Genomic DNA, 18,147 nt, shown 5'->3' on the forward strand with positions numbered 1-18,147 from the left:
GTGTATGATTCCTACTGTTTTAAAATATTTTCCGATACTAAAAGTCGTTAGTGAATTTCAGCATTAGTTTACACGTTTACTGCCTTGTTCTCAAAAAGGAAAATCCTTGTGACTGCAATATTGTGACAACTCTGTTATGGTCACATCAATAGCTCATGCTACAAATAATTTGATTTTAATGATGATTACTGACCTTGTTACACAATCAGTACACTTAATGTTCACACCTTTCCACTAGAATAGATGCTTGATAAAATTGTTCGCAGGTTGGTTTCACCCTTTGTTTGGGGCGACACCTGGTGGCTGCGTATATAACTACATGCATTCCACTCAAATACAGAAAGACATTTTGATTTCATGAGACTTTCATCAGATCAATTTGTGCATCGTTACTGATACCTGACACGTAGTTCAGTGGGTTTGAGTGTGCCTTCTTTCTTTTCGCAAAGCAGATTCTTACTGGTTTGTTCCTGTGCAACCCTTCACATATTTCCATTGTCATCTTAATATTGTACTTGTTGGCCTAAACAAGCAATAGTTAGTTTGAGGTTTACGGCTTTTTACAACAACTCTAAAAGAGAGAGAGAAAGATAGAGAGAGAAAGCTCTCTGTAGTCATAAATCTGTGTGTTTGGTAACCAGACTCTTTCTTTGCGTTATTGGTATATGATATTCATGGCAGGTTTCAGATAACCGGCCTATGCCATCGCCATGCGTTACTTGAAAACCGATTACTAAAGATTTCTCCTCATTTTTAAGTGGTTTGAAGAAAAGACAGAAAGAAAAAACAGGGGGCACCCGGATTTGAACCGGGGACCTCTTGATCTGCAGTCAAATGCTCTACCACTGAGCTATACCCCCTTACAGATGACGTGCCACAGGTGATATTTTCACAGGTTACTGAGAGCTCAGCCCATTGTCTAAATATTATAGTGGGTGTGTTTGTATGCAGGTGTGACTGTTTGTGTTGTGCATATTCTGAGCTTATAACTGTGTGATCTCATTTACCCATAAATAATGCAATAATATGAGTATGGTTTTGTTTGTTTGTTTAAATGTTATTGAGGATAGAATGTAATCTGAAAGCTAATACACAATGAAATAATTTGTTGTGCCATTATGTAACTTTAGTCCATTTATTACTGTTTTTTTGTGTGTACATTTTACATCTGTCAGAAGCCAACATTATATGATTAGGCCAACAAGTAAGAGAGGCTGGGACTCTTCTCCAGTATATATCAGCATTGGCTACGAAATCTTGGCAAAAATAAACAAATAATAACATTTTAAATTCAATAATCAAATAAAATCACAAAAACTACCAAAAAATATAACATTTCCACCAAATACTGCCCAAGAAACAAAAAGTTAAATATATGAATATAAAAAATAAATAGAAAATAAAATAAATAAAATAAAACAGTAAACTCAGAACAATTCAAGAAGTAAAAATGTAAATAAAATGTTGACACATAAATGACTTTCAAAAAATTATCCCCAAACAAAAAGATGCATTTTGGTAAGCATAAGCTTATAGGCTATATTCAAAATATATATTCACCAAACATTATATATTCACCAAACATATTTAGTGGTCAATCTGTCAAGACAAAGTGGGAAATCTGTGTTTGTTGAACAAGTACAATGCCCCCCCCCCCCCCCCCCCAAAAAAAACTGTATATGCAAGATCTGATTTTTCTGTATAAATTTGGAACAATTAAAAAACATGTAACAACTTGTGATATTTATGAAAAATGCACAATTATCTACCTTCATTATACAGTTGACAACTGTCGAATGTATATAGTGTGGTTTTATTGTGTTTACTTGTTTAGCCAACAGCTATAACAAGAAGTTTTAGTTTGGAGACTACACACATTTGTCTAATTGACTCAAAACCTTATAGTAGGGGGGGAAAAATACTATGGAAATCAATGGCTTCCGCCAACTGTCTGGTTATCAGCATTCTTTACTAATATCTTCTTTTGTGGTCAACAGAAGAAAGAAATTTATACAGGTTTGGAACAACATTAGGGTTAGTAAATTATGATAAAATGTTCATTTTTGGCGGTGAACTATATCTTTAAAAAAAGTATTTTAGGCCTACTTTACTGAAATGTATGTAGATGCATATTTAGTCACCAGGTGTCGCTCAAACAAAGGGCGGCACAAAGTATAAAGCTCGAAACTGAAACAAGCGTCGGTTTCACTGTTTTGGATATAATGTGAATAGCTTGTGTGAAAACTGCCTGATATACATTAACAAACCGCAAAGACACTGTAGCTGTTTTAGTTTTATTTAAATATGCTGAATGCGCATTATTTAAAAACACTTTGTTATCAGTGTTTATTCTAAAACGCCATAGTTTGACTGAATAGACAGTATGAGGGCAGGTACACTCCCAAAATGTCTATATCTGTATTAAGATCCGGTGGATCATGTGGTTTTAAAACAAATAAAACTGAATATAAACACAAGATACGACAAGCTTTAAGTCCTTTAACTCAAGAGCAGGATTTTTTCCCCATTTCAAGTGATAAAGGATAAATATTTGAGAGTGCAAGACTTCCGCTGAATGCCCTTGCTTATCTGAGCGGGAGCGCGCAGCAGGACAGAGCGGCAGTGCCGTGAGCGCGCCTTCCGTGTCTGACAGCCAGCGGTGCGAACTGGACTCATCAACGGCTAGCGATCCACACCTCGCGCGTTATCTAGCAAATTCTGCTCTGCGGATCGTTTCTTCAACTCATTCCTTCGCTACTATTACTCCAAAATGAACCCACTGTGTGGCAGATGTAACCGAGTGGTGTATCCCACGGAAAAAGTGAATTGTCTTGACAAGGTAAGGCATAACCTAACGTTACTTAGCATATGCTAGCCTAGCTTACACATCTGGCCGTGAGAATGGGGTATATTTGGATCTAGATATGTATAATACAGATTTAATAATGTGGCTTAAAGGAGACCATTTCCGATGTGGTGGCTATCGAGATTGTGAGCAGAGCGGAAACGTCTAAGCGAAGGGGCTAGTAACGCAAAGCCTTGATTGTGATAACTTCATAGCATGCTACAAGTTGTCGATGATATATTTATTTTTCTCAGTGCGTATATCGTCTGATATCGACAGAAATTTTTCGCGGAAGTCGTTATTTTTCAAACAAACGCCATCAGCCCGTTCGTGGCCTCTGTCGCGAGGAGGAGGAGGAGGAGGTTTGTTTATGACGTGTCAGTCTGTCCTGTGGGCGACATGGACGGACCCGAAAAACCCAAAACAGCCCAAGTCCGGTCGTACTCTAGTGTCTCTTAACGACAATCAAACAACTGGCTCATACACGCGGTTTGGGTTGTATATTATCTCGGGGTTTTTGTGATCTAGCCAGCTTCGCAGATATGCAACTTCGCCTGTGTACGTATGAGGCCTGTGAGTTATTAAAAACGTGCTATATTTGGGCCAATTCCACACGTATTCCTGAAATATAGTCCAACAACGTTAACCGCCTTGCATTTACATGATGTGCACATCTGTACTACATGTTTACCAACCGGCCAGAGGAAGTGTTGGTTGCAGCTCGACGCGCTTTTGAAACGTTTTCTCAAACGTTACTGACCCCACCCCCCTCTTAACCCATATCCTTATCGCTCTGGTTTTGTGAGTGGTGAAATCTTGAGTTTTTGAATGGCTTTAGATGCTCCAAGAGGGTGGGGTCGCCCTCCTTTATTTTCATGCAGTGCAAGTATTTGCGAGGGAGAGAAACTGGGGCGGAGTGATAATAAGTAACGCGTGTAATGGACGTTAAAAGCATATTAATCGATTGCCGACAGTCTCCGAACGAAACAGCTTGAGGAATGACTACACAGACGTAAAGTGCGTGAATGAGGCTTGCAGTTTACGTAAGAGTAAAAGTTGAGGCGTTTGATGGCACACCTCCCACAAATGTTGTCGAAAAATAGCACTGACCCCACATACGTGCACAAGTTGGTTCCTATTCATTGCCTAAAGGAACACAAGTTGCTTCACACTGTCATTCTTTTGAGGCATGTTGATGGTTCCCTCAGCTTAAAGAGAGGCCAACCATTGCTCATCATTCTGCTTCAGTGCTTGAGAAGGTCATCATCTGTCACTCTGAAGAACATCTCAGAAGAACCGCACCCTAGAGAGGTGGTCACAAAAATGAATATGTACTCTTTGTTCAGGACAGTTTTTTTTTTTTTTGTGGCGCACAGAAAGAGAAGTTAAGCTGATTGTTCAGACAGCCCTTGTCTGTACAATAGCAGAAGATGATGACCATCAAGCTTCAAAAAGAACAATAAAAACACCATAAAATAGTCTCAGAGGTTGGAATCATTAAGATTTTTTTTTATTTATTTTTTAAAGAAATTCATACTTTTATTCAGCAAGGGTGCATTAAATTTATTAAATTGACACATTTGCAATGTTACAAAAGATTTCTATTCATTGAAGAATCCTATCCTAAAAAAAAATTATCACAATTTCCACAAAAAATATCTAGCAGCACAACTGTTTTCAGCATTGATAATAATAAGAAATGTTTCTTTGAATCATCATATTAGATTATATGATTTCTGAAGGATCATGTGACACTGAAGACTGGAGTAATGATGCTGAAGGTTCAGCTTTGCCATTTGAAAAAAATCTATAAGGTGTATTTTTGGTTACGAACGAAACCTCTGCTCAAGTGTTTGCTAGCAACTTCCTCTCCTTGGCACTGCAGTAGATGCATGACTTTGTTGCTCACACACTCATGCACATGTGATCAAACTACGACATTCCAGCTGACTGCCAAGAAAGTGTTTGACATAGAAATACAAACATACCCACGTCTAAATTGTACGCATTGCAGTTAGCATGCCTGACTGGCTGTATAGATGGAATGTAGGGTAGTGGGTCAGGTCAGTCGCCCCAGTCCATTTTCTCTGTGTGTGTGTGTGTGTGTGTGTGTGGTCTCTTATTACTGAAACACTCCCGTGGTTAACATTAACTAAGGAAGCTTCTAATCAAAGACTAGCATAAATTGCAGCTACATAGTTTGGTTTATAGCCATTTGGAGACCAATATCTCTGTAGCGTCAGTGTGTTTCCCAGATCTTTCTCTCTGTTTTTCCTAATGTTGCAAGAATCTGGGAAAATTGTGATGTAACTTGCTTAGTAACCACTTGACAACCAGTGTGCTATGGGGGTTTCATATAAACTATCTTCACTCAAGACATGCCAGAGAGTCTTTAAAATGAATGCATTCACACAGAAAAAAACTTGTCTTTACTCCGAATGGATGTAACCTCAAGTTGGGCTTCTTTTGCAACACATGTGGTGCCTGAGCCTGTATTTCTTTCCAAGTGCTTTCAAAGAACAAGCACTTCATTGTTTTTTTCCATTTAATCCTCAGAGTGAACCGCATAGACTTTGTAACGACCATAGCGACTGAATTAGCAACTCTAAGGGATCTGAAGGACTTCGTCTCATTTGCTCTTTTTATTTGTCTTTATCTCTCCCAACTCCGTTGCAGACAATTTCCCTGTTTTTTTGCATACACCTCCTAATACAAACACATTTTAAAGCTTTAATCTGTCATCTCTCTGTGTCTCTCTCTTTCAGTTCTGGCATAAAGGATGCTTTAGCTGTGAGGTCTGTAAGATGACTCTAAACATGAAGAACTACAAAGGCTTTGAGAAGAGACCATACTGTAATGCGTAAGTATCGCTGCTCTCTGCATGTGAGTTTTCTGTGTATTGTGTGTTTGCTTATACATATTCTTAAAGTTGGCGTTAAATAAAATGAACATATTTAACTTTGTAATCATTGGATAAAATCATGTCTCACCGTGTATTTTTTCTTGTCTAATAAGCCATTTCACTTGAAAATACGTCATAATACAGAAGCAAATTCAGTCACAAATCTTTAAAATCACAGTGAATTTCCATTCACAATCCCATTTTAGAGAATTAACAAATATAATGCAGCACTTGATGTATTGAAAAGTGGGTGTTGCATATTAAAATGAGCCACATCTAATTTGTGGTTTCTAAAACAATGTCTGAATAGCTATTTGGCTAGTGGCTAACTTCCAATAGTGGGCAACAGTGTCCAATAGCTGGCTCGGCTTAAATGATGTTTAAAAAAATGACGTAAAAAGAGCATCTTAAAGGTAGAGCAAGTTAGTACATTGTAATTGAAGATAGGAAGTCAGACACTTTTTGTCTTTTGATTGTGGAAAGGTCACGTCTGCTCACACAGTAGCTGAATTGTTCAGTCATTTGTGGAAATGACATTGAGGGAAATTCCTATAATTTCACAACAATGACCCATACATATACATGCACAAATGAATTCACTTCTCTGGAGTCCACTTCTGATCACTAATAGACTAGTCTTGTGAGTCAGATACCTCAGTTATAGCATCCCTGCCCATTCATACTTCATTAACACTTGAAGTGTTTTAATGCAGACCACCAGGCTTAGCATGGCCAGAATAAATGTATGAGGTCATAATGACCAGCTGGCATAGAAAATATGCAAATGCATCCCTTTTGTGAGTGTGTCTCACACTCATGTTCATAATGTACCAGGGGACTTTAGTCTTTATTTAGCAAATTATTTATGTCGGTCCCTCTGTCTAGATCTGCTTCTTCCACTGTTTACTCGAAGATAATTTGACTAAATGAGCATGGCAGAGTAATTTCCTCTTCCGTCCAACTGATAAAGGCCTGTTTACTTCTGAGAGTGATGGTCTAATGAAAGGTCCACCAGAAGTAAAAGCATCTGCTTCGATCACGATGGGATTGTCTGTTAACTGATATAAACATATAAATCAGCCAAGGTGCCTGAGTGCCATTTATCTGCGCATGTTTGTTTACCTCTCTGTGTCTGTGATTTGAGTGAGAAATAACTTTTAGCAAAAAAAATGTGTGTTTTGTACTGCATGTACAACAACAATATATATTTTTACTTTATTCCATTGCGCCCACCACAGAAGTGTGCATATATTTTTATTTGTCAGGCTCAACTTGTTAAACTTGACACAGTGTAGAAGAAAAAAAGGCGGCAGTAAAATAATGGCAATAACAGTCAAAGTTTGGCAACAGTCAAATTTATTAAACTTTTACCGGTAATTAGGTTGTTATAATTGCTAGAAATGACTGAGCTGTAATGTAACTTGACACAACATCATGTTAGCCAGCTAGATAGCTTTATGATGATAATTGAAATCAGCAGAAATCACAACAGCATTGTTTATTACATCACACCAAACTAAATGTTTCTGTTTGTTTTTGCCATCACTCCATCAGTGCTGTTATTGTTAAAGTAATTTTATCCATTTTATCCATCATCTTTGATCACCAAAATTACATATTTAAACGTTTTTTTTTTTCTTGAAAAAAATCTTCATGCCTTAAAATAGCTTGAATGTAACTCTGTAAGGTGATTGGTTTAAAGGTAGTTTGTGATGTCAGAAACACCACAGCGATTTCATAGAAAATGCAAAGCCTTGATTGTGATAACTTCATAGCATGCTACAAGTTCTCAGTCTGTATATCGTCTGGTATCGATCGACAGAAATTTTCAGCAGAAGTCATTATTTTAGTATTTATTTAGTCGTGGTAGGAGTAAAGATAAACCATTAATCCTCTTTATCTCTATTGTTGTCAAAAAAAGAAATATATTTATAATAGAAGTTTATCAGTAGCTACGGAACAACGTCTCGGTTATGTATGGTAACCCAAGTTCCCTGAAAGTTTTTGAGACTGTCTTTTGGTTCATGTTTTTGAAACTGTCTTTGGTTCACTGCTGTTTTAAAGAGAAAATACTCAGCAATGATATTGACTTATGCATTTGCACATGGTTTGTCTTAAAGCATATTAAAACATAGACATATAAACAACATTAAAAGCTTGATTTTCACCAAAGGGGGACTAAAACTTATTAATATTAATATTTTTTGTTAATTTAAATAAAGCTGAAATAAAATAAAATATAAATATTAGATACAAAATTAGAAACTATAAATGTTGCCTTGGTGACTAACTAAAATAAAATAAGTTGAAGTAGCTACTAAAATGAACAAAACTAAAACTGAAACAAAAATAAATTAAAGCTAAATAGAAATATATTTTAAAAAATCGAATAAAAACGACAAAAGCACATAACCAAATGACTAAAATTAAAAAACTAAAAACATACAAATAATAAATATATAGTAATATTATGCTAAAAGAAGACTGCAGCCCATCCTTGGTGTTGAGCCCTGTATCTCTATTGGTTTTTAATTGAAGGTTGTATCAGAAAATAAATAAATGGTTACCATTTGGCTACTTGTTTGAAAGCATGTTTGAAACTAGTTTGTAGGTCAATACATTACTTTTTTGAAGTATTTGGCGTAGCTTTTTGAGCAAGGAAAGATCAGTCTATATTTATTTAAACTGATTTACAGAGCATGTTCTGTATTATGTGTTGGTTACCTGCAGCAACACAGTGTATGTGTACTATATAGAGGTTAACTAAGCAGACAGGTTGTCCTGTTGTAACCAGGAGCAGACACTATTTTGAAATAAAATAAAAGTTGGTGTGTTGATTCATTTGACTTAATCAGTCCTGTTAAATCCTGTCGTGGCACATTATATATTGTTATGGTTATATGATTAGTGTAATAGTTCTGTTTACTTCTGTATTACCAAATATATCAGTTAGTGCTGTAATTGTAATTTGTGTACTCTGTTGTAAAGTTCTGTTATTTCTGGTACTCTAATTATGCGTTGCGTTGGATGATTGTGGTTGGGGTTGTCTCTGTCATGCTAATTTTGTGTTGCGTTGGTCTGTGAAAATAGGGCAAATAAGCTGCCTTGTTTACACAAGGCACAAATTACACTTGTGCAGCTTCACTATCCCCACACAGATCAGTGATAAGCCCATGTGGACATTTACCTACACAACCACTAATTCAGGATCTTTGTCTTTATCAGCAGCATGGTTAAAAAGTGTCCAATTTGAGTAGCCTTGATGGGTGATATAATAGCCCATTATAACAATGAGCTACAGTCAGCAGTATAAATAGTTTATGCATTAAATGTGAATTGAATAATATTATATCTAAACTAAATTAATAATTAAAAATACTTTTGATTGTCATTCAACTAGGTGAAATACTGAGATGTTAATTTGCATATCCTTATAGGATTTCAAATGCTGATGTTAACTAAAATGGCTCTGTGTGTATTTCAGACACTATCCGAAGACATCATTCACCAGTGTTGCAGACACTCCGGAGAATCTGCGCCTGAAACAGCAAAGCAAGATGCAGAGCCAGGTACAACATGCCAATATTTGCTTTCTCTTATCATCCTCTCTCCTTTTCTGGTGATTTCTGTTTTTTGTGGCATTGCACTCCTAAGCATGAAATAATACTCAAAGAATGCATAAGTCAAGTCAAGTCATAATCATCTCCCAGGGCTCCACCTGCACACTCAACACTACTCTTGTGTGAGGAAGAACTATGTTGAACTATGTGGAACACAGATTCTGGTGTATCGTGACTTTTTAAAACATATATATTTTAAAATTCCCATGTTTTTTTTAGTAAGAACTATTAGATCAGATAAACTATTATACAAGCAACAATCATCATGACATCTTATTCCACTCTCTCAGTTTTTACAGATATTGTTGTATTGACCGCATTAGTAAAGATAAACCATTAATCCTCTTTATCTCTATTATTGTCACAAAAAAAGAAATATATTTATAATATAAGTTCCGTAGCTACGGAACATCGTCTCAGTTACTTATGGTAACCCACGTTCCCTGAAAGAGGGAACGAAGACGTTCATCAGAGGGATCCGACCGAAATGGGATCTTCGCAAAGAGACCAATCTACTTCGAGAGAAACTAAACGAGCCAATGCACATGCGATAACTGCGCCAGCTGCTTCTATCACGCAGTGCGGGTATATAATGAGCAGCAGGTGCAACGCATATTTGGTTTTTCGCTGAGGAGCCGAGCCAGGGACCCGGCCGTCTGCAGCGATGGTACAACAACATGGCGACGGGACGAACGTCTCCGTTCCCTCTTTCAGGGAACGTGGGTTACCATACGTAACCGAGACGTTCCATTTCATGATGGTCACTCCAACGTTCGTCGGAGGGATCCAAAAGAAATGGGATCCCTACCAACATGCCATGTTGTTGGCCCTTCCAGTGCCCTGCATAAGCCTCACTTCTCTCCCTTTATTAGGGGCAGAAGCTTATGCAGGGAGTCCTGGCCACTGATGAAAATACTGACATTTTCTCTTTCTTTCTTATACACACACCAGGCACGGTGTTATGGGTGCGTTAGTAGGCCCACCCACTTTTCAACAGGCCCACCCAAAACTTTTCTTCAAAAAAACAAACAAAAAAAACGTTTAATATATTCTAATTTTGTCAAGTACTATAAAAAAATCGTCAATAAGCTCATAATTTGTGCTAAAATAGTCTAAATGTTTAGTTTAAAATTTTTTAAAAAGCTGGTTATGTCTATTTTGATGTTTCTGCGCAAATTCAGCAGACAGTGGTTCGGGTTTGTTCCTCGCTCAACCCAGAATGGCCTGAGCCTGGCTCGAAAATATGTGGAATAAGGGCTGCCTCCGACTTAAAAAAATGTTTTCTAGTCGACTAGTAGTTGTTCATTTAAGCCATTCGTGGAAAAATCGCCCCTGTATATTATTTTAATTATGCTACTTAAATAGGCTGTATAGCCTACACAGGATAATGAGCGTTTACGTAATATAGCCGCACTCAAGCGCACGACCGCACATTTAAAGCTAGCCACAAAGAACCGGTAAAAGTAATGATTATGAATGTGTCTAAAATAGCAAGGAGACATTTAATTATTTATTAATAAACTGGTGTTTTCTTTGTCGCTGCAAAGATGAAGTTGACGATGCAAATTCGCCATGAACGCCAGAGAGAAATGCACATTTCATATGGATTTCACAACCAGAGAGCCTATTTCTTTTGGTTTTGAATATTTTCGTTTAAAAGTAGACATTTCAAGCTTTCTATAATAGATAGCCTATATTTCTAAAATCTGTGAGGCACAAGCTGAGTTTCGGCGCCCTTCAGTTCACGTGCAATGCAAGTGATCATGCCGGCGCCTTATTACATTGTCTGCTATATATTTGCTTCTTATTTATTAAATACAGGCAATTGGTTGATAAAACATTGATCAAAATTAAGATACAATTTATACAAGACGAAAATCTTTTAAAAGAGTCTTTCTACAAAACAAAACTCAATGAAGTGGTCAAAATCATGTCTTACATGTCATGTCTCCAGACATTTGCGCATCTCATGATGTATCATATCCTTCTCGGCGACCAGCGCCGTTGCTAGGAGGGCGCCAGCACTTTTTACAATGCAACAAAATATTTAAAGAGCATCAAGCTATTAAAATCTATATTATACGCACAGATAATATAACAGTATATTAGTCAGTAATTTTTATTAGGTTAAACAGTGATTGAATAACGTTTTTAATTTAAGGCCCACCCACAATTGGTCTGGCCCATCCAAAACTGGAATCCTGGCGCCGTGCCTGACACACACAATCTTCTGAAGCGTGTTGACGACATACCGAGCAGAACTTGTCTCGTCGTAAACTAACCAATTGCGGGACTCCCCATTGTCTGCTTTTCTCCATCGCTCTTTAAAAAAACGTTTTTTGACCTTCGCCTCTTTGTCCACTGGCTCCTCCTGAGATGTTTTCTCTGCAGACCTCTTAACACCTGCGATGTAACGCCACATTTTTTTGAAGGTGTGCCTCCTCTAAAAGTGTCCGCCGTCCGTGTGAAACAGTATGCTATTTTTATTTACCTGCCACGGTGGCCGGTAGGTGAAGCGAGTTTACCTGCCACAACACAAAATCACCCGCATTTGGCTGTTGGCGGGTGCTAATTTCCATCCCTGAATACGAGTGTTAGGCCTGGCATCAGACGCTCCGCAACGTAGCAAAAGTAATGGTGTCTACCACCGCCTGGGGTAGGTCACTTAGAACCTTCGCGTCCCGTCCAGGGACCAGACATGGAGTTTCTAGAGGTCTAGACGTGGATGCCATAGGGTGCCCAGTCTCTGAGGAAGGACCTGCTTTTGGGCCAGGGAGGGGGTGTTGCGTGGAGTACTAGTTCTGGGAACCAGGTCCGGTTGGGCCAATAGGGAGCCACTAACAGGACCTGCTTTTCGTCCTCCCTGACTTTGCACAAGGTCTGTGCAAGAAGGCTCAATGGGGGAAACGCATACTTGCGTAGGCCCCGGGGCCAGCTGTGTGCCAGTGCAACTGTGCCAAGGGTTCCGTCGGTCAGGGAGAAGAACAACTGGCAATGTGATGTGTCCGGGGAGGCAAACCGATCTACCAGTGCGGCCCCGAAGCGCCTCCAAATCAGCTGGACCACCTGGGGATGGAGTCGCCACTCTCCTAGAAGCGTAAGCTGTCGTGAGAGATTGTCGGCTGCACGATTGAGCTCGTCAGGGATGTGAATGGCATGAAGCGACCTCAGATGCTTCTGACTCCATAGGAGGAGATGGCGGACGAGTTGCCACATGCGACTGGAGCGCAGGCCACCTTGTCAGTTGATTTTCACAATGGTCGCAGTGCTGTCCATATGGACCAGTACATGCTTGTCTCAAAGTGGCACCTTGAAGCGGCTGAGAGCAAGACATACTGCTAGCAACTCGAGGCAATTGATATGACAGTGCAGCTGAAGCCCCGTCCACAAACCTGAAGCTGCATGCCCGTTGTACGTGGCCCCCCAGCCGGTGGCAGAGGCATCTGTGAAGACCACAGCATGCCTGGACCACTTGTTCTAGAACACCTGCCCGTAGAAACGATGGGTACGACCACGGGCTGAATGTTTGGCTACAATGCGGGGTAATGGAAACCCTGTAGGTGCCGCTCTGCCATGCCCATCTCAGGACCCGACTGTGAAGCCAGTGTTGAAGCAGCCTCATATGAACCTGAGCGGCGTTACTGCGGATGCCATATGCCTCAGGAGCCTCTGAAAAAGTTTCAGTGGGGCCGCTGTCCTGCGTCTGAACGAATTTAAGCAGTTCAACACCGACTGGATGACCGAGACCAGCTCCATACCGAGATAAGATATCCTCTGCGCAGGGGAGAGTGTGCTCTTGTCCCAGTTGACCCAAAGTCCCAACAGGCTGAGGTGCCTGAAGGGAAGGACTTTGTACTGATATGCCTCAAAAGCAAAGCGCAAGAAGGGCCTGTGTCGAGGACGAATCGAGACGTGAAAGTAAGCGTCCTTCAGGTCGATCACTGCAACCCAATCTTGGGGAAGGGTGCATTCGAAAATGCGTTTCTGCGAGAGCATTTTGAATGGGAGCTTGTGCAGGACCCGATTCAAAACTTAGAGGTCCAAGATTGGCCGTAACCTACCGCCTTGGGTACAATGAAGTAGGGGCTGTAGAACCCTGACTTCACATCGGCTGGAGGGACCTGCTCAATCCCGTCTTTCGCTAGTCGGACTTATCACTGTGGTGAACCGGATGCCCCTGAACTTGGGAGGGCGCAGGGCGAACTGAATCGCATAGTCGAGTCTGATGGTGCGGATGAGCCAGCGGGATGGTCTGGGGAGCGCTAGCCAGGCTCCGAGAGACCGTACCAGCGGGACCAACAGAACCACAGACGTACCACGGAGGGGCAGAGAGGTGGAGGACAGGGACCCGACCCGAGAGGCACTGAGGCGGCTCGGAGTGGGGTCTGGGTATGCAGTGCAACACTCACCTGGGTCCACGGGTGGACAGAGGATGCGTGGGAAGGCTTGACTGCGTTCTTGAACCGCATGCTGCTGTCCGCTGGCGATTGCAGAAGGGGATGAGAGTGACAAGGTTTTGTAACAGGGCACACTGTCAACCTCGCCTTCTTGTGAAGAGGGGAACGAGAGTGACGAGGCATAGCGTCTAGCACTGTCATTCACACCCTGTTGCCAAGAGGGGAATGAGAGCTGCGAGGCATAGTGTCGCAAGCTGCCATTCTGGTCCTCTTGGAGAGAGGGGAACAAGAGCGGCGAGGCATTGTTTTTTTTCTGAGGTGATCCTGCTGTAGACACGCAACGTGAAGGTGAGGGCTTCTTCCAAAAAGAACACTCGAAAAATTGTCTCTTCTTTAGAAAAAAAGACTGCTGGAACAGAACATGAATCAGCTCGCCTTCGAAGCGAAATGCAAAGATGCGTTGCACCTTCTGCTCATAATATACCTGCACTGCGTGATAGAAGCAGCTGGCGCAATTATCGCATGCCAATGTGCATTGGCTCGTTAAGTTTCTCTCGAAGTAGATTGGTCTCTCTGCGAAAATCCCATTTCTGATGAAAGGGAACATTTGTTCCCAAACTGGCCCAATTTTTACCTTTTATTTAATGTATTGCTAGCTTATTACAAAACCACATAAATCAGGGTTTTAAACTGTATTTTAGACCTAAATAGATTTGAAAAAATTACTAACCTCAAGTAAAGTAATTAGAAAATAAAACGGCTCATAATATTTAGATTTTGACCTTCTGAGGTTGATGATAAATGATTTTCTAAATGTCATGCTCCTGTGTTCACTCACCAATTGTTGAAAAGAAAAATGACTTAATTTGTAAAAGTCTGAGGGCCTTTTTACCATGTGAATTGTGGAAAATGCCAAATGTTGTTTTTTATGATTATCCATTAACTAATCTGCGTTTATGCTGATATAAGTGAGGGAAGTACACCTCTGAACTTGTTCAATCAGAATGAACAATTATGATTACTTGGATAATTACTATTAATTTTCGTGTGTGTTTGTGTTGCAGGTGCTCTACAAGGAGGAATTTGAGAAGAACAAAGGAAGGGGCTTTAGCGCTGTGGCCGACACACCAGAGATGCAGAGAATCAAGAAAACGCAAGACCAAATAAGCAACGTAGGTCCAACTCTTAAACAATAAATTCAAAATCATCTACCAAAACATAGACATTGAAGCATTGTTTTTTTTCTGTTCATTTTCTTTCTCGCTTGTGTGTTATGCCTGATTTGTACGTTTGCTTTTTGTTTTGTGCCTCCCAACCGTTCTCTTCATCTCTCCAACAAACACAAACATACACATTGTTCTATCATCTTAATCTCCTTTCATTGTTTTTTAATGAATTGTTAGCAAGAAGTCATAATTATTTGACCTTGATGGAGCACTTGTTTAGTCCAACCCTTCCTCTTTTACACCACACCTGTTTGCTGAAGTATCTGTTCTGTTGCCTAGCAACATTTATGTCACCAACTTCCTTTTTGCAATGTCATTTCCTGTCAGTATGAAAGCGAGCAAGACGGCACTCTATCATCTGGCTCAGGAGACACCCTGTGGATGGTGCAGGAATTACTAGTAATTTGTCACCCCTGCTCAGAATGAAGTTTAATTAAATTAAAACCTCTTGCTGAAACCACCACTTTACAAAATGAAGAACTGTTTTCTGAGTAGTTTAATTATAAGATAGCACTGCATCAGTATTTGTCATGTATTCTATTTTTATTCTTTCTCGCTTCAATTTCCTATAGTTATTTCAGCCTCAACCGCTTACCCAAAGGGCCCACTGCTGCAGAAGAAAACCACTCTATTTAAGGATGTGTCTGTTGAAAGTGCAGCATTGTGGTTGTCTTCATTGTTGCTGTATGATTGCTTTTAGTTCATGGTTAATGAAGTCATCATACACTTCTGTTCAAAGGTTCTTTTTTATATATATATATGGTAGTGGTAGTCAATTGTGGAATGGGTGTGGGAGACAGAGAATCTTCTCTTTTAATTTTCCCAGTTAAATAAACATTACACAAAAAAGAGAGACCAATTATATTTTATTATATATATTTTTTTTATTATATTTTTTCATTTGCAATAGTAACTGGAAAGTATGAAATTGTAATTGTACTCCATTATTCATGTACACATTTTTGTTGGAAATCAATGTCATATGTTGCATATGTTTATAGTTTTCAACCCAATTCCTTCCAAGACATTTGCTTTTTATGACAAAATAATTCTCTCAATTTTGACTGTTATTGGGCTAAATAATGTTACTTTGGTGACATACTTTGCAGAATTCACAACAACGTTCAGTACATCACCAAATGTTCGTTTGCGAGGCTTTGAGATGATGAACATATTGACAACATCATAGTTACTGTTCTTTCTTCCTGTTTTGACACATTGTGTATGTCTGTGTGTTTCAGATTAAATACCATGAGGACTTTGAGAAGAGCCGAATGGGAGGGGAAGGCCCACCTCAGCACCCGCAGACACCACAACAAATCACAACTCCAGGTACACAATATTCAGATTGTTGTCTGGATGATCATTGCAGTCTCAATTTCCTGTGAGCCATAAAATGTGAACATTTTTCTCTTGTAGCATATCAGCCCCCGGCAGCATCTAAGAACTATCACTATGAGCCTGAGCCTGTGCGTCAGGCCGCTGCCGCCCCTCCTCCCAGCTCTGGGGTAATAAACTCTTAAAACTCTAACACACACTGTCCCACGCGCTCCTTTTCAAGTCCTTACGGTCCTCTTTTCATGTGTTGCAGAAGCGCTACCGAGCGGTGTACGACTACACCGCAGCTGATGAGGACGAGGTGTCGTTCCTGGACGGTGACCTGATAGTGGACGTTCAGCAGATCGACGAGGGATGGATGTACGGAAGAGTGGAGCGCACCGGCCAGCAGGGGATGCTGCCTGCTAACTACGTAGAGGCCATCTGAACACGAGAGAGTGAAAGGATGAAAAGGTTGAAAAAAGAGAGAGGGGGGGGGGGGTTGCGGCAGAGACGCAGATGATTAGCCGAGTGCCATCTCACCTTTCAAGATCTCATCTTTTTCCTCTTCTATTCCTGCACTAACTGTCCTATCAGGGGTCAGCCGCTGTGACCCGGTTATGATCCAAAACAAACATAGTTCAGTATGTAATCATACACCCCAACAGCGCATACACATACTTCCATAAATAGTGAATGATTTACTCCTTTCACCCATATCTTTCTCTCTGTATGCACCTCCCTGTCTATTGCTTTTGCTGTCTGTTTATCTGTTAAATACGCGTTTCCTCAGTTCTGGAAAGGTGCTGTCACAAGTGGCACTTAAGTCTTAATAAGACTCGCACACACAAACCCACAACATACATGACCACACAGGCCTCTAAAATATTCACGGCCTGCCATAGAGCACTTCGCAGACATCTCAACAAATTTATCTTATCGGTTGCTATGACAATATGTGAAAGAATCTGGTCCGAACATCAGTTGTTAAGTTTTTTTTTTTTTTTTTTGATATATATATATATATATATTTTTAATTGTTTCATATCTTGTTTGCAGTCTGTAATTGTAATGTATTCGGTACAGTTTCACATCTCATTGACTGTGGTTCTGTAACAATGCTTGAATATAAGACTTCTGGTCATTCCAATCATTCCATACGTCTGACCATTTGCATCATGTGTTGAAACTGGAATCTTAAGGGGCGAAGCCTTTTGCTACTTTCATATTCTCTCAAGCTCCTTCACATTCCGCTGGCCCTTTAGGAAATTAATTAGAATATATGAGCATACTTTGTTCTGCTGCTCCTGCTTTTAAAAATGACAAGGAAATAGTGATATACTTAATAAAGGGAAAAAAATAAACCATATAGTCACTTAGCGAGCGAGGAGTGTAACAGCATTGTAGAATAGAAGCGAGGAGCCCAAGCACAATTCTATGGACCATTTTTGCTTTGGATTTTAATCATTCCATTGGGTTTGTTCCATTACGGTTTTGGGGTGATCCATGTGCATAGTATGAAACTGTAAGACGTTGTTATTGATGTTTTTGTTAGTTTGATTTTTTTTCCTCATATCATTGCTTATTCACATTGCCTTGCTGGTATTGTACGAGACGGAATTTTAATGTCAATTTATCAATATCAGTGGAATAAAAACAATCTATTTGTATACCAAGGCAGGCGGGTTTGTCGAACGAAAGAAATTGTTAATGGTATTAGAATGTTTTAGAGCCTAGCATGTATAACTGGAAACTATGTTACTGTGCAAAGACTCTAATGAGATTCTACTGATCATTGTTCTCTAAAATGCCAAAATATAGATGCAGAGAATGATCAAAG

The 18,147-nt window shown here is 39.8% G+C and overlaps 1 protein-coding gene across 1 annotated transcript; it reads left to right on the forward strand.

The window, feature by feature from the left end:
* Positions 1 to 2,572: 2,572 nt before the first annotated feature.
* Positions 2,573 to 18,147, forward strand: lasp1 (LIM and SH3 protein 1). Its single transcript, XM_081388458.1, has 7 exons — positions 2,573 to 2,839; positions 5,611 to 5,705; positions 9,232 to 9,316; positions 14,829 to 14,936; positions 16,232 to 16,322; positions 16,410 to 16,498; positions 16,582 to 18,147. The coding sequence occupies exons 1-7, from the start codon at positions 2,771 to 2,773 to the stop codon at positions 16,753 to 16,755; spliced, it is 711 nt and encodes a 236-aa protein (XP_081244584.1). The 5' UTR covers positions 2,573 to 2,770; the 3' UTR covers positions 16,756 to 18,147.

The sequence above is a fragment of the Scardinius erythrophthalmus genome, assembly GCF_964197995.2.
Source record: "Scardinius erythrophthalmus genome assembly, chromosome: 1".
NCBI lineage: Eukaryota > Metazoa > Chordata > Actinopteri > Cypriniformes > Leuciscidae > Scardinius > Scardinius erythrophthalmus.

What these genes read in the sequence shown, in the direction of transcription:
- lasp1 (XM_081388458.1), top strand. Translation starts at nt 2,771, where the DNA reads ATGAACCCACTGTGTGGCAGATGTAACCGAGTGGTGTATCCCACGGAA. An exon ending in AAGTGAATTGTCTTGACAAG is followed by an intron (nt 2,840 to 5,610) that starts GTAAGGCATAAC and finishes TCTCTCTTTCAG; the next exon opens with TTCTGGCATAAAGGATGCTT. An exon ending in CCCCTCCTCCCAGCTCTGGG is followed by an intron (nt 16,499 to 16,581) that starts GTAATAAACTCT and finishes CATGTGTTGCAG; the next exon opens with AAGCGCTACCGAGCGGTGTA.